Raw genomic sequence first — 25,946 nt, 5'->3', positions numbered from 1 at the left:
CCCTTTTTATTATGGTTTTCCTCTCTCTAATTTGAATCTGTTGATGCAGAAATCCACCGACGTCAGAGAAGCTGGAGTCGAGAGAGTCACGGTCGCCGCCGGGACCTACAAAAAAGTCTAAACCGGAGTTGGGGGTGCTCCGGCAAGATCCTCCGACGCTCAAGTCAGTTCTCTACCTCAACAAAAATAGAGTACTCAAACGAAAATTTTAGTAGAGTTTTTAGATAGAGATTAGAGCTTAGAGAATAACATATCTGGGGGTCTCCCTTTTTATAGGCGGAGGGCGTAACAGATTGACAGCGACATCTGTAACTGCCTGGTAGTGGGTCGTTCGGGGCCATGAGGAGTTTGTTACGGAGAGTAGTGGAGTGGAGTCGTGGCCATCGCCGTGGCCTGCCACGTGGAGCCTGTTGTGGAGAGTGGAGTGATGTCCGTTGTCGTGACTTGCCAGAGCATGATGGAGCCACGTGGGATCCGTTATAGGAAGTGGAGCAGAGTCGCGGCCATTACTGTGGCTTGCCAGGGAGTCCAGGCCTGTCGGCCGAAGCTCGGTCAAGGGCTTTCTGCGGACGAAGTTCAGTTTCACGCAGAATCCAGCAGAAGGTCGACCGGCAGTGGATGTCGGATGGCGCTGGAGAGGTTCACCCGCTGGAGGGGTTCGGCTGCTGGAGCCCGTGCGTCGTAGGAGTTCGTCCGAAATCTGTCCGCTACAGAAGTTCGGTCGGATTCTGGTTCCCGTAGAAGTCCGGATGGGGATCATTTGTTGAGGAAGCTCGGCCGAAGCCTGCCTGCAATAGAAGTCCGGAAGGAATTCGTTCACAATGGAAGCTCGGGTGGGGGCTCACAGTAGAAATCCGACGCGGACCGCTCGTAGTAGAGATTTGAAGTAGTCCGCTTGTAGTAGTAGCTCGGAGTAGATCGCTTGTAGCAGAAGCTCGGAGTAGATCGCTTGCGGTGAAGGCTCGGAGTCCGGCCCTTGTAAGAATTCGGATGAGGTCTACCTGCAATGGGAGCTCAGGGCTGAAGTCCAGCTCCCGTAGGAGCTCGGACGAAGTCTACCTGTAGTAGAAGTTCGGGGAAGAAGTCCGGCTCTCGTAGGAGCCCGGATGAAACCCAGAAGGCGGTCGACCGCCGTAGAAACTTGGATGGAGTCCGTCTGTCGTGGAGATCTGCTGTTGGAAAAGTTCGGCCACTGACGAACTGACGTAGTTCTGGAAGAAATTCGGATTGGAGTCGATCGAATCCTATCGGAAAAGATCTGGAAGGGGTCCGGAGAACGGTTGACCCTTGTAGGAGATCGGCCGATAGTAGAATCCAGAGAGCACTTGGAGCAGCCTGATAGACAACCGAAGAAGCTTATCGCTGAAAAGCTCAGGAGATGCGGCAGGAGTTCGTCCGTCGGGGGAATCCGATCGACACTTGTGGAAGAAGCTATGGGAGTTTATCCGTCGGCAGAACTTGAAAATATTGCGGAAGCTCGGCCGCCAGAGAGGTTCGGAAAGATGTTGCCCAAGGTTGGACGTCGGCAGAGTCCCGGGAGGGTCACTCCTGGTACGAACTTCGGCTGGGGGAGTATTTTATACCCAACACCAGTCTCCCTACTTCCGAGTTCGAGTTTCGAATGAAGTATAGAGAAATTTTTACAGCCGAAGTTGCCCCCTTGAATTTTGCGCGCGACCGCCCTCAGATATCCTGGTATTTAATGCGCGCATGCCGGAGTCTTTTCAAATCGGGGCGATCCGAAGAGACTTTTCGAAATTCCCGCTGGAGCGTTGCTGTAGATACGGCGCAATAATGGCCTTGCCAGCTGTCAGCCGCTTTTAGCCGCCTGCTGTGGTGAGTGGGACACGTGGCGAACATGGGTCGGCCTGAGGAGATCTGCAATCATTATAACGCCGGATCCCAGGGTCTATTTAAACCCGCTCTTCTTCCTCCGGGAGTTTCATTCTACCTAAAAGTCCTGTTGGTGCCTGTCTTCTTTCTGAGAGCTCTGACCTTCCTCGACGTCCGTTTTGGCCCTAGGTGTTCTTCGAGTCATCCCTATCCCTGCATCTCTGCATCCTTCAGAGCAGCTTAGGTTAGTTCCAAAACTTTTGTTTCTTCTCTCGTCATTTAGGTGTTCCTTCTTCTTCATTTTTCTTCTACCACATTCCACCTGTCTGGTTCCCCACGGACCTTTCGTCTCTTATTTCTCCCGATTTTTCTGGGATTTTTAGGATTTTTGCTTGAAATATCTTCTGGCACCTCCGCCTCTAGCGGTTCCAGGAGTTCGTCTGCCTCAGTCACTCAGAACCTTCATACTGTAGATGAACCCATATCTAGGGCTGGACCTCGTCCGATTTTTGTGCCGGATGCCATTCCCTGTTCTCTGGCTCCGGACGAACTTCTACTGATAAGGGTTCAGTATGGAGTTCCTCCGGAGTACGATCTGGAGCTTCTTGGTCCCGCCGACCGGGCTAGCACCCCCTCACCTGGCCGTTTCTGTCTGTACCAAGAGGCCTTCCGTACTGGGCTCCGGCTTCCGCTTCCGTCCTTCGTCGTCGCTCTTTTCCATTTTCTAGACATTTCTTTAGCTTCAGTCGCGCCGAACTCCTTTAGATTTTTGATAGGGTTCCTCTCCCTTTGCCACATAGTCGAAGTTCAGCCATCTCTTCCTTTGTTTAGGTATTTTTACACCTTCAAGCGCCACCCCTCGGCAAAGGACTGATGGTACTTCTCCTCTCAGTTCGGCAAGAAGGGGTTGCTGAAAGGTGCTCCCTCTTCTATCCATAACTGGAAGGGGAAGTACCTCTACGTCCAATGTCCGACCTTAAAGCTGGGATTGCCCTCTTGGGGCTCCCTAAGGGACTCCGTCCGTCGGGCTCCTAGCCTGGAGGAGGACGACCTTCAAGCCGTCCGAAAACTTCTTAGTTATCCAACTCCTTCCCTTTCCAACCTTCTGAAGGAGCAATTTCTGTTCAACATCGGCTTGAGTCCCCTGGATCCTGCGAGTATTCCATCTTTCCTTTTCTTCTTCTTTTCTTCTTCTCTCTCCCTTTTTTTTTTTAACCATGCGTCACCTCTTCCTTTTTTCACTCCGTTGCTGATCTCTTTTTTTATCTTTTTTTTTCTTTTTTTTTTTTTTAGGAATGGACACCGAAGCAGCGCGGATGCTTGCCAGGGGCCTCAAGGTTCACAAAAGAAAAGGCGCCCTCCGGGTCGGCAAAGAAGGCCAGAATGGAGGAGACGAGCTCGGCCACGCCAGCCCAAGCGGCCCTCACTGTCGATGTTCCTTCAGACACCGAGCCCCCAGTTCCCCGAGCCTCTTCGAGGAGTTCACCCGCCGAGGTTCCCGCTTCGGGGGCCCGCTCCGAGGAGGTGCCAGGGGTTGAGAGGGGGAGGAGAAAGAAGACGGTGGCCCGCAGGGTCAGCGGCCGCCGAGCTGCCATCGAAGAATCCCACGGCTTCGAGAAAAGCCGGTGGAGAATCCCTTTAATGACAGAGACCTGATAAAGTGACTGGTCGATGGGTGCGTCCTGCCCGAAGTCATCCAGAGGATCGTTCGCGCCGATCCCGAACAGCGGGTTTGGGACTCTCTGGGGTCCTTTCTCGAGGTAAGCAGATTCACTTTCCTCCTTCCCCTCGCTCCTTCATTCAATTAACTTCTCAGCTTTCATTCTGACCTTCTGGCCGCCCTTGCAGATCGGGCACCAGCTCCTCGCCAGCATCGAGGCGATGAACAAGGCGAGGGGGACGCTATCCAGGCAGAGGAAGATCGCCGGGCCGAGGCCGCCGCCTCAAGGAAAAAGCTGCCGAGGTAGCCAACCTCCAAGAGGTACTTGAAAAGAAAAGCAGGCCTCGGAGGAGATGGTGAGGAAGACGGAGGCCGAGGTCGCAAATTTGACGGAGCAGATTCCGGTTCTGATCTCGGAGGCCAGGGGCCAAGCGGTGGGAGTTCAAGGCCTCCACTGAAATGAGGGACCTGAACGTCAAGTTCGGCCAAGATGCATTCATCAAAGGATTCGAACTCTGTCAAGAGAAGATGATCAAGAAATTTCCCGAGCTCGACTTCAGCTTCTTGGATGAGGCATCTGAAGATGAAGCCGGACCCTCTCCTACTGTCGCTGCCCCGCTGCCACCGCAGCCCCCCTTCCAAGAACACCGGGCTCTCCAACTCCTGCTTCGGAGGTCTGAGACCTCGACTTTGTATTTTTCTTTCACTGCAATTTTTCTTTTTCCTTTTGTCTTTAAGAGACATTCAATCAATAAAATTGGGCTCCTCCTTGTGGAAAACTTCTCTTATTTTTCTTTTTTCTTTCTGTAATGAGCCGCGCCTTGACGCTTTTGTCTCCCGATGGTAGTGTCATGCCGAAGCGCTTCCTTGCCATAGGAAGTTCCGCTGAGGTCCACGATCCGACATCTGAGAAGAAAGTCCGTTATTTAACAAAAAAGTCGAGGGAGATGGAGGACGAACTTCGCAGGCTGAGGGAGAGCCACTCAGAGGCCACTACGGAGGCCACCTACTTCCGGAACATCCACGTGAAAGGGATCATGGATTACAGCCAGAGGAAGGCGAACTTCGAGAAGGAGCTCGAGGAACATAAAAGGCGTGCCAGCGACCGATCTTGGACTCAGGCTTCCAAGATCAGCTCTCTTGGAGCGGAGCTGTCGGCTGCATGGGAGAAGATCGGCCAGCTGGAAGGAAGCTCATCCTGGCTTTCGACTCGGGCCGACCACGATCGAGAATGGTCGAAGAAGTTCTACGACCTTCAGCAACAGCTCCAGGACGTCGAGGCGAACTACAATGCATACCGGGCCGGTTGGTGCAAGCAGGTGGATGACTACAGGAGGAAGCTCAGGATGGCGACCGACGAGGTTGCCCGCCTTCAAAGGCAGTTATCTGAAGGAGCCCAGTTCGTCCCTGTTCGGGACCCCGACGAACTCCAATCCCTAGAGGAACCATAGAAGAGCTATCCGTCGCCCTTGGAGAGGGAAGGACCGAGCTGCAGCAGTTGAAGATCCAGCTGATATACGAGCAGCAGGTGGTCAAGGACGCGGAGGCGGAGTCCGAGGTCCTGAGAAAAAGGCTCCGAGAGGCGAAGAACGAAAGCCAACGGTTTCATCGGATGTATCTGGAGATACTAATAAGGGAGAAAGAATTGAAAGAAGTCGAAAGCTTAAGGCACTCTCTGATGAGGGTCGAAGCCGAAAGTTCGAAGTCGGAAGAAGCCGGGCCCCCTTAGGGCTCTTTTTGCCTTCCGTCCTTCTATGTGTCCTCTTTTTCTGTTCTTGTCGTTTTTCTTTTTTTGGGCCTTCTGGGCTCTGTAACGTATACCTTGTTAACGAAATGAAAAGGATATTTTTTGTTACCTTGTCCGCGTGTTGTGTTGAATTGTCGTCCGCCAGACTTCTTTCATTTTTTGTCTCGTTCGATGTCGATGTTGTCCGAAGGTTCTTTGTTCATTTTTGTATTAGGTCGTCGTTATCGAATTTCTTTTGTCTTTTGATTTGTTCGACGTCGACATCGTTTGAAGGTTCCCAGCCGTTGTCGTGTTGATTTGCCTTTTCGTTCATGACCATAGATCTCTCTTTCTCTTTCTCCTTCTTCTCTTTTTAAGAAGGATTCTCCCCAACTTTTTACGGGATCGCGGGAGCGTAGAGGGGCCGTCGAGAAGGTTCTCTTTTTTCTTATCAGATCTTGAATAATCGGATCTTAGTTGGCGTCAGGACGAGGTTCTCCTCCTATCCCTGATGTAGTCGATTTCAGCTTAGGTTAGGACGAGGTTCTCCTCCTGTTCCTAACAGAGCTGTGGGGGCACATATGGGCATTGCAGGACCTCTCCCCCCATCCGGTCTAAAAGTAACCGGGCCTTCGACTTTGCTCATGTTAGGGCGAGGTTCTCCTCCTGTCCCTAACAAGGCTGTGGGGGCACATATGGGTGTTGCAGGGCCTCTCCCCCCATCCGGTCTAAGAAGAACCGAGCCTTCGACTTTACTCATGTTAGGGCGAGGTTCTCCTCCTGTCCCTAACAGGACTGTGGGGGCACATAAGGGCGTTGTAGGACCTCTCCCCCCATCCGGTCTAAAAGTAACCGGGCCTTCGACTTTGCTCATGTTAGGGCGAAGTTCTCCTCCTGTCCCTAACAGGACTGTGGGGGCACATAAGGACGTTGTAGGGCCTCTCCCTCCATCCGGTCTAAAAGTAACCGGGCCTTCGACTTTGCTCATGTTAGGGCGAGGTTCTCCTCCTGTCCCTAACAGGACTGTGGGGGCACATAAGGGCGTTGTAGAGCCTCTCCCCCCATCCGGTCTAAAAGTAACCGGACCTTCGACTTTGCTCATGTTAGGGCGAGGTTCTCCTCCTGTCTCTAGCAGGGCTGTGGGGGCACATAAGGGCCGTTATATGGGCCTCTCCCCCCGTCCGATCTTAAAATAACCGGACTTTCAACTTTGCCCATGTTAGGACAAGGTTCTCCTCCTGTTCTTAACATGGCCATAAGGGCACATAAGGGCCGTTATATGGGCCTCTCCCCCCGTCCGATCTTAAAATAACCGGACTTTCAACTTTGCCCATGTTAGGACAAGGTTCTCCTCCTGTTCCTAACATGGCTTTGTTTTCGTTGTCTGAAGGGGTTATCCCCTGTCGTTACGAGTCCATGCCAAAAGGAAAAGATATGCAAATCTGAAAGGAATCTTGATTTAAAGCAAAATCGTTAGTAATACATTTACAGGTTTTTCAAATCCCGTGGTCGTAGAAGGCCTGCTCCCCGTCGAGGTCCTCCAGAGATGGAGTTGATGATCCCAATTGGAGGCCGATCTCCGGACTGCTCTTCCCTTCTCGGCGGCTCAGGTTGTGGCAGGACCCTTGGCCGATCCTCTCTACCCTCAGGCCGGTGTCGAATGAACCTGTCGAGCCAACCTCGTCTGATGAGCTCCTTGATCTCGTCTCGGAGTTGAATGCATTCCTCTGTGTCGTGGCCGTGGTCACGATGGTAGAGGCAGAACTTGTTAGGATTGCGCTTTCCGGGGTGTGTGCACATCCTTTCTGGCCTTGGAAGCTGCTCCCTGACCTCCATCAGCACCTGGATTTTCGATGCGTTGAGAGGGGCATAGCTGCGGAATTTTCCTGGGGGAGAGCCCCGCCGAACCCTGCGGTCCGGGCTTCTCTGCCTGCGTGCTCGGGGAGGAGTCTGGGCGCGCTTGTGCCCGAGAGGAGTCCGAGAACGTGGCCGAGCTTCACTCGGCCCTCTTTCAACTGCGGGCTTGCTGGAGTCGCCCGCCTGCCGCTCCTTCGAGGCTTCCTCGTCCTTCAGCTTGAAGGCTTCCTCCGCTCGGGCATATCCTTCGGCCCGAGCCAGCAGATCGGCAAAGTCTCTGAGATACTTCTTTTCCAGGGAGAAGAGGAGGTCATTCTTTTGAAGGTCACTCTTTAAGGCGGCCATTGCAACCGATTGGTCCAGGTTCCGGACCTCCAGGGCGGCGGCGTTGAAGTGGTTGACGTAAGCTCGGATGGATTCTCCCTCCTTTTGCTTGATGTTGATGAGGGACTCCAAACCTCGTCGGGGACGCCGGCTGCTGACGAAATGAGCCACGAACTGGTGACTCATCTGGTCAAAGGAGAAGATTGTACCCGACTTCAGTGCCGAATATCAATTCCTTGCTGTTCCCTTTAAGGTAGACGGAAAAGCTCGACACAAGATGGCGTCTGGCGCGCCATGGAGCAGCATCATGGTCCGGAAGGCCTCCAGGTGATCGACCGGATCTGAGGTCCCGTCGTAGCTCTCGAATTGGGAGAGCTTGAAGTTCGACGGGATTGGTTCCTGCATGATCATTTGAGAGAAAGGAGGGTCAGTGTAGATGTCCTCACCGTAAGCAGTGGGAGCGCGGCGGAGCTCTTCGATCCGTCAGTTCATCTCCTGAAATCTCTGATCCAGGAGATCCTCTCGATTACGGGCCTCGAGGGTCTTCTGGTGGAGCGGAGGCAGGGACTCTCCGGGGGTTGAATCATGATCGGACGGAGGACTCTCCGCCTTCTATTTTTCTTTTCTGGGAAAGACAGGGCGGCTGGCCCATATGGCCCGCCCGGTCGTCAGATTTTGGAACTCCGACGACGCTCTTTCCAGCCGCACCGATGCCTGCGGCTGCTGCTGCATGGCCTGCACTGCTTCGGTGAGGCCTCTGACCTGTTGAACCAGCAGGTCAAACTGCTCCATGCCGACTGCCGTCGTCGTCGAAGGAGCCTGGAAAATCGAAGATGAGACCGGGGCTTGCGGAGCTCACTGACATCTGGCCGCGGAGGCCGTTGACCGCCTGGTGGATGCCCTTCGGGGAGGCATCAGGTGGAGATCAGGCAGGCAACCGGAGGAGGAGATGTCGGAGAAGATGACCGGAGGTGGTCCCGTTGAGCGCTCCTTTAAGAACAAGGGTACTGCGAAGACACAGTGCCCTTCCTCTAACGCCAATCCTGTTGATGCAGAAATCTGCCGGCGTCGAAGAAGTTGGAGTCGAGGGAGTCGTGGTCGCCGCCGGGACCTGCAAAGGAAGTCTAAACCGGAGTTGGGGGTGCTCCGGCAAGACCCTCCGATGCTCAAGTCAGTTCTCTGCCTCAACAAGAATGGAGTGCTCAAACGAAAATTTTAGCAGAGTTTTTAGATAGAGATTAGAGCTTAGAGAATAACATATCTGGGGATCCCCCTTTTTATAGGCGGAGGGCGTAACAGATTGACAGCGACGTCTGTAACCGTCTGGTAGTGGGCCGTTCGGGGCCATGAAGAGTTTATTACGGAGAGTAGTGGAGTGGAGTCGTGGCCATCGTCGTGGCCTGCCACGTGGAGCCTGTTGTGGAGAGTAGAGTGATGTCCGTTGTCGTGACTTGCCAGAGCATGATGGAGCCACGTGAGATCCGTTATAGGAAGTGGAGCAGAGTCGCGGCCATTACTGTGGCTTGCCAGGGAGTCCAGGCCTGTCAGCCGAACCTCGGTCAAGGGCTTTCTGCGGACGAAGTTCAGTTTCACGCAGAATCCAGCAGAAGGTCGACCGGCAGTGGATGTCGGATGGCGCTGGAGAGGTTCACCCGCTGGAGGGGTTCGGCTGCTGGAGCCCGTGCATCGTAGGAGTTCGTCCGGAATCTGTCCGCTACAGAAGTTCGGTCGGATTCTGGTTCCCGTAGAAGTCCGGATGGGGATCATTTGTTGAGGAAGCTCGGCCGAAGCCTGCCTGCAATAGAAGTCCGGAAGGAATTCGTTCACAATGGAAGCTCGGGTGGGGGCTCACAGTAGAAATCCGACGCGGACCGCTCGTAGTAGAGATTTGAAGTAGTCCGCTTGTAGTAGTAGCTCGGAGTAGATCGCTTGTAGCAGAAGCTCGGAGTAGATCGCTTGCGGTGAAGGCTCGGAGTCCGGTCCTTGTAAGAATTCGGATGAGGTCTACCTGCAATGGGAGCTCAGGGCTGAAGTCCGGCTCCCGTAGGAGCTCGGACAAAGTCTACCTGCAGTAGGAGTTCGGGGAAGAAATCCGGCTCCCATAGGAGCCCGGATGAAACCCAGAAGGCGGTCGACCGCCGTAGAAACTTGGATGGAGTCCGTCCGTCGTGGAGATCTGCTGTTGGAAAAGTTCGACCACTGACGAACTGACGTAGTTCTGGAAGAAATTCGGATTGGAGTCGATCGAATCCTGTCAGAAAAGATCTGGAAGGGGTCCGGAGAACGGTTGACCCTTGTAGGAGATCGGCCGATAGTAGAATCCAGAGAGCACTTGGAGCAGCCTGATGGACAACCGAAGAAGCTTATCGCTGGAGAAGCCCGAGAGATGCGGCAGGAGTTCATCCGTCGGAGGAACCCGGTCGACACTTGTGGAAGAAGCTGTGGGAGTTTATCCGTCGGCAGAACTTGAGAATATTGCGGAAGCTCGGCCGCTGGAGAGGTTCGGAAAGATGTCGCCCAAGGTTGGACGTCGGTAGAGTCCCGGGAGGATCACTCCTGGTACGAACTTCGGCTGGGGGGTATTTTATACCCAACAGAATCTAATGTGGGTTTTTTGGTGTAGGGAGAAGAGACCACCACTTTGGATAAAGGAAGTTAGATTCAAGGCCCCGGCTTTTAGCTAGAGGCCTAATCGAGAAAACTTTATTGCTCATAAATGGATAAATATTATTGTTTGGTAGTAGATTTAAAGAAAAATCTAACTCTAGTTTTATGTTTCCAGTCACCTATGGCAAGAGTCCAGTGATATAGCCTATACTTATAGAACCAAGGTTAGACAAACCTTCTCAAATCGGGCAGTTTGGGATGTATCAAATCAAACCGGTCAAGAACCAGAATGGTTTAGAAAATTAGGATGGTTCGATGCCTAATAAAATCTTAAGCGCACCTCCCCTCCCCACGGTCTCCTTGATTGATCTCACATGATCTATGTCTCAAGATCCCATGGTCCATCTCTCCCCCGTGTCATTTCTCTCCCTCATTCTCTCGTTCCAGTGCTCTCTCTTCCTACTCAAATGGCAATAGATCTCAAGATGAGGGCAATGGAAGCCTTCGTTGATGATCTCGAGCCCCTTATATAGTCCCCATGCTCGATCTCCCCATGCTGGCCTTCTCGGCCACCTCCTTTATCTCCAACTGTGGCCATGATTTTTCAGTGAAGATATCGAGGAACGACTCTCAATCTCTCTCTCCCCTCTCTCCTTGCCCCTCTTTCTCCCCTTCTTTATCTCTTTAACCCCCTATAAGATTAGGGTTACGATTCTCTCTCCCTTTCTTGTCCCTCCCTCTCTCTCTCCCCCCTCCCTCCCTCACCCTTTTTTGTTACCCTCTGGCATGGTATGGATCCATACTATGCCGCGCCAATAGTTGATCAATACAGGTCACGCTACTAGTTCAACGAACCTTGTATAGAACCACCATGCTCTATGGACTCCAATGGTAATAATACTATGCTTTTTAGTTTTAAAATTTGTTAATATGGATCGATCTTATTTAACAGAAAGTCTAGGCCTAAAATTGAAGGGATCCATTAGGACTGCTCAATTTGGCCAACGTAAGCATAAAATTGGCTCTCCTATTTATTTAAAATATTTTTTACTAAATTCATAATTTTTGGAGCTTTATTTCAATAATTGTTATATTTATGTCTTGCATAAAATTTTGTAGATTAGTTGGATTAAGAGAATAATATAGATTTTGATATGATACTTAGACCTACTAAAGGGCTGTTGGGGCTATATGTTGATGTCTAGATTATTTATATTTGTTAGGTTTTAAAGAAGATTGTGTTTGAGTACAATGGCTCTCTTGTTGGATTCAGCATGCTTTGTAAGTAACCTCAACCTAACTAGAGTATTTTTAACTACATATCTCTAAAATAGTTATGATAATTATTATAAATGCCTGGAAACTTGTATAATCCACTTTGTAAGATACTTTTTTGAAATAGATTGCATGTTTCTCTATTAAATGATTAGAAATTTGGACTATATTGGTCAATATTGTGCCAAGATGATACAATGTCGGTGCAACGCATTGAAAGAAGCGAGGGCAAAACAAGCAGGCAAGCAGCGCGGGTGGGACCTATTGTTCAGGGGGTTTGGAGAGCAAGTAACCAGGGAACTGAGTTCTATAGAGAATATCTCCTTGAGTTTTAGCTCCTAGTTTGGAACTATGGTCAAGTAGTCCCTTAGCTGCCTGCCTTGATCCCCGAGTCACAGTAGCTAAGCGTAAGTAAGCGTGGGCAATAGAACGGAATGGAATGGTTGTTGCATTTATCCAAGCAAGGTTTTCATCTTCTTTATTCTTTTAACTACCTTATTGAGTTACCTTAACACGTGAATGGATAATGAAGTGGAGTGTCCGTTGCAAGTTGGCACAAGATGTGTTCCACCACTGGCACACATCCATGTCATCACACTATTATTGGCATGTGTCATGCTCAATATCATATGACATGGTAATATTAGCCATCGCATTACATTAAAACCAAAATGTCAATCTTCGTTCTTGCCTAATATTTATTGTATGATATAAATTGGATCAAAATGAGGCTATCATAACATTGAAACTCTTGGATACTTTTGACATTCATGTGAATTTATAATTATGGACTATTGTCATGTTTGCAGGAAAATATTAAAATCATTAGAAAGATTTGCTTGATACTACGAATCTTGTATTTTTGAAAGTATTTGAATACTTCTATGAAAACCATGCATATAATTACATACCAAATGTTTGAAACTTTTCGGATACCCATGTATGATTAAGGATTTCATAAACTGCTTAATCTATTTTTGTAAATTAGAAAATAGGATGAAATGGTATTGGTGAAATAATTGAATCTTGTGTGTTTGCTTCGGACACTAAATTTGATTGCATTTTGCCAATAAAGGTTATGTACTGGTATTCTGATTGTTCTGGAACTTGATCACTTTGCACCAGCTCTACAGGAGTTCAATGCGATACTTTAGACCTACTTTGTAGGGGTACATACAGTACTTTGGGCCTACTGTATAAGAATGCAGTACTTGGCCCTACTCTACATGGATTAAATGCAATACTTTGGACCCTCTCACAAGGATGGTTGAGAAACTCCTCTAGAAAATAATCATAAATTGTTCATTGAAAGCATGTACACAAGAAACTCTAATTGTGGTAATAAATTAGAAAATACAACTTGGAATAATGTATGGAATACTTGTTGGAAAATGCTTTAAATATAACTCCTTGAAGATATATGTGCGAATGTATTATGGCTATCCTATCATTTTTAAATAAGTAATTTTTGTATCATGCATCGAAAAATTTTTCAAAGTTCATTTTGTTATACTTACTTGATCCTTTGTTTATGATTGTTGGTTATTTGCTTGGCTTTTAGCTCATCTTTCTTCATTCACTCTTTTTCAAAGCCCAAAGCATAGAAGGTGAGGGAGAGAGGTTGAAAATTGAGCTTGGAACAAAGTCCTAGACTGGTTAGATGGATCATTTATTCATAGTTTTGTTTAAAACCCTCTTTGTAATCATTGTTTTACAGAACTAGTTGCACCTTTTAAAAATTTTGAGAAGAGGTTATGTTGACTAAATTGTAGTCCTACCTTGCTGCTAAACTTATGGTTGATTTGGGGTTTTGGCATGTGGCAAATTCAAGTCTCAAAATTTTTGTAATCGTATCTTTGTCGTTGAATTTTTGTTAGATCGGTTATATTCGTTTTTCTGGCAGGTTATTGGCTCCCATGCTCGTAGGGCCCAGCTCTATGTGCATGCACATCTCTCGGCATATGCTTTTAATTCAGGAGTGTGACAAGCAGTGCTGAAACAAGAGATAAGAGAGAAATATAATCATGTTACCTCTAAGTAAAAGTCCTCGGAATAAAGTAAAGTACCAAAATAGTCAGCATAACTTGATGGAGACAATGGCCTTCTGAGCACTGGCGGCACCATGTCCTTCTCGATCAGCTCCTTCAGATGCTTCGGGATCTCATATCTGCTCCTCTGCTCAATCTTTGGTGGTTCCGGTAATCCTTCGTCAGATTCAGGAAGCTTGAGTGGGGGAGGAGGTGGAGAAGCCTTTGATAATGGAGAAAGACCCGAGGAATCCAACGATTGAGAAACATTTACCATCCTTGAATCCTTCAATTGAGCAACATTTAGCGTCTTTGAACCCGAAGAAACCTTCCATTGGGCAACATTTCCTATCTTTGACGAAGGCGCTTCGAACCGAGCAACATATCCCTTCTTAGGTGGCAGCGGTGATCGAGAAGCCTTTAATGGCAGAGGAGGAGACGGGGAAGAAACCTGCGGCGAGGGAAGAGAAGGAGATGGAGAAAAGATCGATGGTGGAGAAGTTTCACCAGGCTTTTCCAGAGATCTTTTGCTGGATTCTGTCGAGATCGGCGGCTTTTTCTCCGAAGGAGAAGTAATTGTAAAGGATGATTTCACACGATATCCGAAAGCAGCAGCAGAGCAAGAAGACGGAAAAGGGGACGGAGAAGTCTTCATCGGTGGAGCAGGAGGAGATGGGGAAGCCTTCGACAAGGGAATAGAAGGATCTGGAGAAACTCTAAACGACGAACAACTTTCATGAGGCTTTGCCGGTGATCTCGTGCTTGGTTCTGCCGAGATCGGCGGTTTCTTCTCCGAAAGAGAAGATAACTTTGTATGGACTACAGAGCTAGAAGATGGAAGAGGAATTGAAGCAGAAGCTTCAGTCGCCGGTGAGAAACGCTGGTTCAGTGGCCTCGTCAGATAATAATCTCCATCGTTTCTTCCATGGCTTTCTTCTTCTCTGCCGAAGAAGATCTCCCAGAGGCACTTGAGAACACACATCTCCTCCCTTGGCGAATATTCCGATGACTGAGAGCGAAGAAGAGAAGAGAAGAGGAAGACGCCGATCGGCTTGGAGTTGACTGATTCGATACGTAGGTGGCTGATTCCCGGGGGAAAGACGCGAGCAACGGAGGACGCCTTTTAATTTCGATTGAGAGACTCCTCGAGCGGTCGCTTTTCTTCCAGTGGAAGGAATTTATTGACGCCACAGTGATTTCCCGCCCTCCTGCTGCGACGGAAAGGACGGACCGCCGTGTCTTCCACGCAACTCACCGTTGGATCGCGCAAGGATCGCTTCGAGAGCTGCACAGATTTGAGTTCGTAGAGCTTTTGCATGGAGTGATCGAGTGGCTGATGTTAAAAAGGTCCATCATTCTTTCACGTAATAATGAAAGACACAGCCCGATCCCGGGGTTAAGGGTTACATGTTGGTCAGCACACCGCCATACGATGACCGATGTCTCGACCGATGCGCAATCGGCTTGGTTTTCACTTTAAGGTGACGGTGATTCTACCGACAAGTCTCACTGTTTTGATTCCAAAGTCCGGACCCTCGGCAATGAAACAATTTAGATGAAAGGCACGGTGTGAAGATAGAGAGCAAAGAATTGGGGGTAGCTTTTTGGGATGTATTCTTGGACCCATTTGTACTTCTATTGCTAGCTAGGATATGCTCCTAGATCCTTAGCTAAGCTCTAGTTTCCGCTGTTGGATGATCTACTTGTCGGTTCTCCTCTTGAGAGTCTCATGAAGATGTAATATATGCCGGATATCTCAGGCCAGAGATTTGCCCAATAGTTTTTCGGGTGTTCTTCGTTTATTATGGTGATTAGTCTTGGATGGTTTAGACTCTTAATTTGGTTGTCCCAGGGCAAATGGATGGTTTCGATCAATATGCTGACATTACTTGATATTCCAAAGTTACGCTACCTCCGAAATACCATCAGGTGTTCATTCGACAAGTGCACTGGTTTTGTTAAAGCCCTTACAAGATTTAGATATAAGGTCAATATGCCAAATAGAGGGAAAAATATAATGACACTCCTTCAATTTTGAGCAAAAACACAAGCATCCAAAAGTTTCAAAAGTTTTAATTAACATCAAAAGATTATTTTTTGTATCAATTTGGCCTCACCATCTATCCAGCCCTTAATACCATTAATGGACTAGCTAAACAAACTACAACACCCTCAATCCTTTGGGGATGAAAAAATATATAACAACACCACTTTAAGTTTGGGTGACAAACACATTGAACCCAAAATTTTAAAGGCCCGTTTGGATTGTGGGATCAAAAATCCTATAGGATTATGGACTAGACCAATACAACTATCTAAATCAGACTAGACTAGGCTATTTATAGAAATCCAGAATGCCTCCGAAGTGGGCTAATCTGAATTTCATAGGGAGAAAAAACATCCTCCCAGTCCACAAATCCTATTGGATTTTGGGCCCAACTATCAAAATAAGCCTTAAAAAGTTTTAATTAACCCTCAAAATTTATTTTGTGTGCCAATTAGATTTTCCATAATCCTTCAAAGGGGCTATGATTCTCTTTATAATTTTAGAGATTAAAATATAGCAATTCTGACTTAATTCTTTTATCCGCCATTGCCATTTTCTTCCACTCCACCCTAGTTTGGACCCTAATCAACATTGGTGGGCATTGCTATGAGCTTTGGAGGAGTCCAACGTTGATTTCTTCATTGGTTAGTGTGTAGCCGTCCTTAAGTGAAGGAGAGGCTTAGTGGAACATCAAGCACTCTATTTTAATCACCTTCCTAACCACCTTCCCAACCATCAATGAGATCAACACCCTCTCATCCTTCTTTCCAACAAGCTACTCCTTTGAACCTTCCCACATCCCATCCTTCACTTCTTATCTCAAGCTAGAGAAAAGTTTGCTCCTACAAATCACCTCGGCCAGTAGCTAACAGAGCTTGGACCCACATTTGTCATTATCACCCCATACTGAGTTCTACATGTTGCTCTAACAAGAAAGAAGAATCATTCCTAAAAGTTGGTGGTGGTGTCCCACTTCAGAAGTTGAAGTGATCCGATATGGATAGCGATAAAAAGATGACCACTCTTCTTAAAACTATAACTCATGCTAATGCAATCAAATACAGAAAAGATCTGGTGCTTGCTTCTGTTGCAGAAGCACTGAGCATTGGAAGGCCAATTGCAAAAAAGTCTATCCGATTCTTCTACTCTTTTAGTTCAGGCACACCAGCAAAAGTTGTAAAGAAACCTGCAAAGCCCTAATATCGCCAAACACCCACCCCACATCCCTAATCGCCATCCCTCCACTAAAGCGTTTCTCCCTTTCTCCAGTAAAATGGCTGAAATCTTTGCCTTTTTGGATGGAGTGGTGCATGTCAAATCTTTTGAACAACCCATTAAAATTGATGATGTCTGCACAACCCTTCCCCATAAAGCCAAAAAATATGGATCATAAACAACTAGATAAACTACTTCAAGAGAGTTCTTCATATCCTTTTCTGACAATCAAATTATCCATAAGTTAATGTTGAGGGGCTATATTAGAGGTGATAGTTTCACCCTTCACCACTGGAATTAGTCTAGGTGTATCCATCCATAACCTTCCTCTTATTTGTTGGGCAATGGATCCAATCACAATGATAGTGCTAATTTTTGGTGTCCCTATTAAAGTAGATCAAGCTTTCAATAGGAAGAACCATACAATTTCAGCATTGTTTTCTTCTCCAAACGCCTAGAAAGCATCCCTGAGCAAGTCAACATTACAGTTGGGCCATTTACATATACTACTCAAGTTATTTACTTTGTTAGGGAATAGGCTCGTCAATTCGATGATTCCTCTTCAGATTCTCAAGATGATCAAATGATGGGGGAGGTCTAATGAATAGAAATTTTGGAATGGAATGCCAAGCAAATCTCCCTCCAATAACTCTTGGTGTGTCCAACTTGGCATAATGAGAACAAGACCTCCTCTACTAGGAGAAACCTTAGTAAAGGAGAAAAATAATATGCAAATTTATAACTTTTCTATTCAATCAAGTCGATCGAGCTAGACCACTCTCTGAAAATTTGTTTCGACCATCTTGTCCTGACCAAAAACCCACTTGACTCATTGCTCACAATCACTGTGCCAACATTGATCATTGACACTCTTAGTTTGGTCCTCACAACCTTTCTTTCAAAATCAAATTTGAATTTAAATTTGAACTCCCTTTCACTTCCTCTTTGGAGTTGACTAGTTCAAACCCTAAGCCTCTTGTGCAGCTCAATAACACCCCAACCTACTTATCTACAATAACAATTAAGTAGATTTTTTTAGACTATCTTTTAGCACTCCCACTAAAAGATAACACAGACTCAAATTTTGGGAGTCACTTTAATGAAATCAGCTCCAAAGATCATCCACTTACCACAAGCACAAAGAGAATCACACAATAGTGTGCAAGAAAGCTTAAGATATTGGGACTCGAAGAATCTAAGTGGAAGCAAGAAGATATTCTTTACTTAAACTCCCTTATTCCTAGGAAAATCAAAAAACTTAGAAATAAGTGTAGCCTTATCTATATAGGTGAGGAAGATCATGCTACGGTATAACGTAAAAGAATAGAATATCATCACTATGGAAAGTTAGTACCCTCGAGTGTTGACTAAAAAGAGTGGTAGAAACACTAATGCGCCAAAGAATTTTGTCCAAGATGAACATAAAGAAGCTCAAAGCTAAATTGTCGATTGATAACTATTATCTTTATCATTTTATCCATTGCACTATAGCAGGTGCAAACTCATCATTTTTACCTTTGTGTTGAAGTTGTGCTGTATCCATTTTTTGATCTAGTAGTAATGGAACACCTTGAAATTATTTTGAGAATAATATATCTTCACCTTTGTTCATTTTGGACTTTGGAGTTATCTTGCTTTACCCAACAATGAGAATATTATCTTGGAATATAGAGGCATTAATAGAAAAAAGAAATATCAGCTCATCTACAATTTGCTTTCTCAATCGAAATGTGAAATAATTTGCCTACAAGAAACCAACTTGGATAATGCAAACAATAGAGTGATATCATTGACATGCGACCCTTGGCTTGATAAATGCAATACTGTAAATACAAATACAACAGTTGGTGGATTGATTAATGGTTGAAATGTTGGATATCGATATCACATGATGATAGGTATGCATGTAGAAATTTCAAAAATTTAATCTAACAAAGAACGTAGTGGAATAAAAATTTTATATCTGAATTCTCAATATCGTTCTAGGACAACCATTCAGTATAACTATTAACCATTATACCAAAGTAACCTTATATCAGAATGATTTAAAAATTCAGATCAATAATTAGATCTAATCTAACTAGCATGTATAAAGAGATCAAATAAAACACCAGGCATCAAAATAAATATAAGATTAAAGATCTAAAAAAGAATCTAAATTTCATACCTTTGCGTGGGTAGATCTTCACCACGATCAGATAGTCCATGGATGTCTTCGAGGTCCTGTCGTAGCCGCATAAGTATTCAACCTCTACAGATATCCACCGAGGCTGATCTGATCAAGAGATTTCGATCTCATTAGGGTGCTAGCTTCCTTGCAAAGATCGCTTCCTGGATTGTTGAATCGGTTTGATCTTTTAATTCTCTTCTCAAGAAAATCAAATAAATCTATAGGAAAATGATTTGATTTCTTTTTCACTTTTCTCTTCTCAAAAAAAAATCAAAGATCTACTAAAAAAGATAAGAGATCTAATCTCTTTCTTTTTTCTTTCTTGTTCAACCCTTGGACTAGATCTAGAAAAGGGAGAGGAGACCTTTGTGTCCATCTCATGGACTAAGAGGGAGAGAAAAGATCAAATTTAATCTAATTTTTAATCATGTCTAACTCTTAGACATCTTTGGAGGAGAAGAAGAAGGAGGTATGTCCAACTTTTGGATAAAGAAAGTGGGAGAGCAGTTACCTTCAACAATCAACTATTGGTTGTAAGAAAGAAAGGATTAAGAGAAGAGGATGTCAACCACCTTGAAGACCCTTAATTTTCTCATGCCAAACAACCTTGGGCATCTCTCCTCTTTCATGAATTTTTCTCTCATGGGGGGCATCAAAGATAGATCTTATCTCATGGGAGGCACCCCTTTATCCCTATTTAAACTAAAGAGTTAGGGTTAGTTGGATTTATTGGAGATATACTTGGAGTCTATCTCCTTATTGCAGCCCATCTCTCTCTCATCCCTTAATTTCTCCATGCCAAACAAATCCCACACCCTCTCTCTTTTCTACGTGAAAATATAGATGTAAAAACCATATGGGGCGTGGACTCATTGGACTTGGATCCCATCTTAGTCCAAGTCAAATAATTGGATAAGATTATGTCAAACCCAATCTAAATAGATTTAGGTCAAGCATTTATTAAATCTAATCCTATTAGATTTATTAAATTCAATTTGAGTCAAACTCAAACCAAATCTAATCAAATTAAATCTGATTTAATTTGATTAGGATCCAATCCTAAATTAAAATGAGTCTAAATCCTAATCCGATTTTGAATCCTATTCGATTCGAATCAGAACAAACCCAATTTAACTCAAATTAAACTAACTCCAATCAAATTAAATCAGATTTAATCTGATTAGGATTAGAACCTCAATTATTTGATCAAATTAAATAAACATGGCAATAATTACTATTTGACAGAGTTCCAGTCCAGTAGAACTCTTTTTCATCCTCCTATAACTTACTAACTCTTAGTAAGTCTCATTCCTTAGACACCAATAGATCAACCTATTCCAAATTGAACTTAACTTTTGGTTTCTCACCATAAATTGAGATTGCATCCATCTAAAGTATATTCATGATACAATCATACTCCTAAGATTTGCAGTGATTCATGGAGATCGTCGCATGTATCCAAGAAAAACACATAGGTGACTATCACATAGTCCTTATATTCATGCTAATTTCTTATGATATTTTATGTATCAATCTCTTTTCATCTTAGGATAACTATACTATATAATGACTCTCTTTATACCAAGACAACCTTATATCAGGATAATCTAAGATTGATTTATAAAATCTATGTTCAATGAAATTACTCTAACTTGAAAAATATCCATATCATGAAAGATCACATTAAGATGAATCTCTATCTATGAACATCATGTCATGCATGAGTATATAATAAAGATAAATTTAGATCTAATAGGATTCACAACGCATAAAAATTAGATACCGAATTTATGGATGTATGAACATAAGAAATCAAATTTTTAAATCTTAAAAATAATTTTTAGATCTTGAAATCAATGCATGAACATAAAATAATCTAAATTTCAGATCTAAAAATAAATTTTTAGATTATAAAATCCATCATATGAATTTCAATTATTCAAACTTTTAAATTTTAAAAATAATTTTTAGATCTTAAACTCCATCTCCTTTCCATAATCATTTATTTTTAGATTTGACAATAATTTTCAGATCTGAAATCTAATCTTAATCTTGCAATAATAAGATGGCTCTGATACTACTGTCAAAAAATACCATCACATGGTAATTCGATATGCATGCAAAAATTTTAAAAAATTTTAAATATGTAGCATAAGAGAATTTAAAATTTTTTTCAATATCATTCTAGGACAACCATACAATATAACATATCAACGTTATACCAGGATAATTTTATGTCAGAACGATATTAAAATAAATCTCTAATTAGATCTAATCTAATCAAGCATGCATATAGAGATCATATCTCAATATAAGCTAGGAATCATTATATGTATAAGATTAAGATTTATACAAGAATAAAAATCTGATTTTTATCTTTGTACGGATAGATCTTCACCGCAATCCAATGATAATCTTCATAGTCCGTTGAATCCATGATCTGATAATCTGTAGATATTTTTAAGATCCTTTTGAAGTCGCATAAATATCCAACCTCTACAAATATCCACATAAGACTGATCTGATCAAGAAATTTCGATCTTATCGAGGTGCTAGTTTTCTTGCAAAGATCGCTCTTTGGATTATCGAATCTTTGATATCTTTTAATTCTTTTCTCAAGAAAATCAAAGAGATCCATAGGAGGATCAAAAAATCATATCTAATCTAACTTTTTTTTTCTTTCTCTTCTCAAGAGAAAGAAGAAGATCTGAAGAAGAAGAACAAGAGATCTAATCTCTTTTCTTTTCTTCTCGTTCAACTCTTAGACTGATCATGGAGGAGAAGAAGAGAGATTACTGTGTCCAACTCTTGGACCAGATGATAGAGAGGAAGCCATCCATCTCATGGACATAAGAAGAGAGAAAAAGAGAAGAACTATATCCATCTCATAGACGTAGGAAGAGGGAGAGGGTGAGATATCCATCACATGGAGTGCCTCTCCTTTTTCTTTTTCTTTTTGTGCACCTCACCAAACCAGCACACCATCCCTCTTTTTCTTCTTTCTTACATGCCCCAAAGCTTTCTAATTCACCATATAATCTCATGTGTAGGCACCCCCTTTATCCCCTTTTAAATAGGGATTAGTTAGGGTTTTGATGGAGTTGGTTAGAGTCCTTAAAAGAGGACTCTTCTCTTTCCACCACCCCATCTTATTTTGCACCCTCCTTTCTCTTGCACCACTTTTTTCTCCATGCATAAACCTGGTTGGGTGTCCCATGGAAGCATGGATAAGAAGAGAGAGTTCCAATCTAATGGGATTCTAATTTTCTAACAACATTTCAATTCAATTCGAATATGATTCGAATATAAATTGAGTCAAACTCAATTAAAAATTAAGTCCAAATTCTATTTAGACTAAAAAATCTAAATTAAATCAAATCCAATCAGATTAGATCTTATTTAATTCGATCCATATTTGATTAAATCAAATAATTAGTAATATTTATAAATTAGTGCTTCTATAACTTACTAACTCTTAATAAGTCCTTCATGTAACTTTTACATATTAATCTAATCATCAATCAAATTAATAATTAAATTCTATTATGATTCAAAATCACTATTCGACATTTTGATCAGTCAGAATTTCTTTTATATATGATCCCATAAATTCTATTCTATCTGATAGTGAGATATATTTTGATCTCCATCAAACTATTATTGAAACTCCTTTCAAACGATTGAAATAGTTCCAACTCTGTCCATCTAGGATCGTCAATCATCAAGACGATGCTCGACGAGTCTCACAATCTATCAGTGACACCTAGCAATATGTAGTGATAATCCAGTAGAATAAAAGTAATAAATCTCTAGATATAGTTGTCATATGATTTAGTTCTTCTATCATGAGTTCTGACTAGACGGAGGTTATGAAAAACTCATCAAACCCCATCTTCTATCATATACAAGATTGGCTCGATTTGAGTTCACTTATGAATTTCGATATAAATTTTTTTCAATATTCACACTTGCTTTGGCCAAAATTTTCTGAACTCGATCTCGTGAATCATATAGGACTTTTCTTTTTCTATTAAGATTGATAGATCCCATCTAGGTGTACATCATATTCCTACAATGAATCTACTACAGCTAATATATATCTCAAGGCTCCGTATGACTAGGAGATCGAGTTATGGTATAGTCAAACTATAGTAATCTCGTTGTGAATAGCCGAGGCACCGCAGGTCAAGAAATTATTCACATTACTAAAGCATCGAGAATATCACTGATGAGTGAGTAGACATCCAAGTGACTTCTCGTGTTGGTCATGTTCGGTATCATTATTTTCTAACAAACACCTGTATTCTCACTCCAGTGTCTCCACACTATAGACTCAAGACTCATCTATTCATAAAGAAGTGATCCGTGCACCAATCTATCTGGATCGATCACCATCTCAGTGATGATCTTACGGTCAGAAGCAGTTTATGAATTAACCATATATGACACATCCTCAAATTCTTAACTCTTGAGAATATATATCATCATCTTGTTAAGTCATTGGATAATTCATGGACATATACACTACATAAATGGTAATTAACTGTTCTAAATAATTAGATGAAGTACGAAATTATGTCTTAGAAAGAATTAATATGTCAGTCCAATCGACTTCTAGGACATACATCTAACATTCGATCCAACCCATTTAACCCGTTTATTAAATAGATCTAGTTAGGATAAACATGTTAAATGGGTTAAAAGAGTTCAATAGGTTAAACGGATCACGTTAAATAGATCAGAAACATATTAAGCAAGTTTTAAATAGGTTAAATATATCTTAAATAGATTAAATGGGATAAACAGATTATTTGACTCAACTTGATTTGAATATTAAATAGATTAAATTGGTTAGATGTCTGAAACCTAAATCTGATCCAAATATTAAATAGATTAAATGAGTTAATCTGTTTATGATCCAAACCGATTTAGTCTAAACCTAAACTTATTTATGGTAGGTTGAACACGGATCGGATCATATTTTGCCAACCTTAACTACAATAATCAATCAACTTCGTAGGGTATAAGTGCAATTATCTGACCTGATCATTGGTTGAGATATGACATTTTAAATTTTTCTTTTGAGTACGAATATGAATACTTAAACAAACATGAATTCTCAATTCTATAAATTATTTTATAAAATATAATAATTTTTTTATATGCTTAGCATTAGCAAGAAAAATTATTTAATTTATTACTTGAATTAAAAAGATATTGATTCCTTACTAGTTTGTTGAGCTTATTATTTTGTCTCTTCTTTCTTCGCAATCTAGAGAATCAATTGCTAATAGAATACTTATACTAATATTATTAAATGCTAGAGTAAAATCTTCAACATAGCCTAGAATTTATATTTCTTTTCTCAATAAAAATATTGAAAATATTTTTATAGGTTTCTTTCTTTGATTTAATATTTGGAGAACAATTAAGATTTAAATAGAGATTAGTTAGGGTTTAGATGGAGTTGGTTAGAGTCCTTAAAAGAGGACTTCTCTTTCCATCACCCCATCTTATTTTGCACCCCACTTTCTCTTGCGCCACTTCTTTCTCTAGATACAAACCTAGTTGGGCATCCCATGGAAGTGTGGATAAAGAGAGAGAGTCCCAGTCTGGTGTGACTCTAGTTTTCTAACAAAATTTTAATTCGATTCGAATCCGATTTGAATCTAAGTTGAGTCAAACTCAATTAAAAATTAAGTTCAAATCCTATTTGGACTAGAAAATCTAAATTAAACCAAATCCAATCAGATTAGATCTGATTTAATTCAATCTATATTTGATCAAATCAAATAATTATTAATATTTATAAATTAGTCCTCCTATAACTTACTAACTCTTAGTAAGTTCTTCATGTATCTTTTATATATTAGTCCAATCATCAATCAAATTGATAATTAAATCTTATTGCAATTCAAAATCGCTATTCGATATTTCGATCAGTCAAGATCTCTTTTATATATGACCTCGTTGGTTCTATTCTATCTGATAGTGGATATATTTTAATCTCCATCAAACTATCATTGAAACTCCTTTCAATGGATTGGAACAATTTCAACTCTGTCCATCAAGGATCATCGATCATCAAGACTACGCTCGACGAGTTTCATGATCCACTAGTGATATCTAGCAATATGTAGTGACAATCTAACAAAATGAAAGTAATGAATATGTAGGTGTAGTTGTTGTGTGATTTAATTCTTCTATCGTAAGTTTCGACTAGACGAAGGTTATAAAAAATTCATCAAATCTTATCATCGATCATATGCAAGATTGGCTCGACTCGAGTTCACTTGTAATTTCAGTGAAAACTCTTTTTTAGTATTCACACTTACTTTGATCCAAGACTTTCTGAACTCGATCTCACGAATCGCATAGGATTTTTTTTCTACTAAGATCGATAGATCTCATCTAGATGCACACCATATTTCTACAATGAACCTACTGCAGTCAACATATGTCTCAAGGCTCTATATAGCTAAGAGATCGATTTATAGTATAGTCAAACTACAGCAATCTTATTGTGAACAACCGAAGCACCATAAGTCAAAGAACCATTCACATTACTATAGCATCGAGAATGTCACTGACGAGTGAATAGACATTCAAGTGACTTTTCATGTTGGTCATACTCGGTACTTTTATTCTTTAATAAACATCTGCACTCTCACTCCAATATCCCCACACTGTAGACTCGAGACTTGTCTATCCATAAGAAAGCGATCTGTGCACCAATCTATCTGGATCAATTATCGTCTCCATGATGATACTACGGTCGAAAGCAGTTTATGAATTAACCACCAATGACACATACCTCAAATTTTTAATTTTTAAGAATATGTCATCATCTTGTTAATTTATTGGATGATTCATGGACATATACACTACACGAATGGTAATTAACTATCCTAAATAATTTGATCAAGTATGAATTATATCCTACAAAGAATTAATGTGTCAGTCTGATTAGCTTCTAGACATACATCTGACATTCGATCCAACCTATTTAACCCATTTATTAAATAGATCTAGTTAGGATAAATATGTTAAATGGGTTAAAAGAGTTAAACAAGTTAAACAGATCGTGTTAAATAGATCAGAAATATGTTAAGCAGTTTTAAATAGGTTAAATAAATTTTAAATAGATTAAATGGGATAAAATGATTACTTGGCTCAATCTGATTTGAATATTAAATCGGTTAAAT

General features: G+C 42.5%; 1 protein-coding gene across 1 annotated transcript in view; it reads right to left on the bottom strand.

Moving 5' to 3' along the window:
* The window catches only part of LOC105042787 (probable RNA helicase SDE3), a 30,501-nt gene extending 15,889 nt beyond the window's left edge, over positions 1-14,612 (bottom strand). Inside the window, exon 1 of the mRNA XM_073256594.1 lies at positions 13,314-14,612. Within this exon, the coding sequence (XP_073112695.1) occupies positions 13,314-14,291 (978 nt within the window). The 5' untranslated portion in view covers positions 14,292-14,612. The remainder of the gene's footprint in view (positions 1-13,313) is intronic.
* Positions 14,613-25,946: the final 11,334 nt, after the last annotated feature.

The sequence above is a fragment of the Elaeis guineensis genome, chromosome 4 (genome assembly GCF_000442705.2).
Source record: "Elaeis guineensis isolate ETL-2024a chromosome 4, EG11, whole genome shotgun sequence".
NCBI lineage: Eukaryota > Viridiplantae > Streptophyta > Magnoliopsida > Arecales > Arecaceae > Elaeis > Elaeis guineensis.
This window is presented reverse-complemented; position numbering and strand designations above follow the sequence as displayed.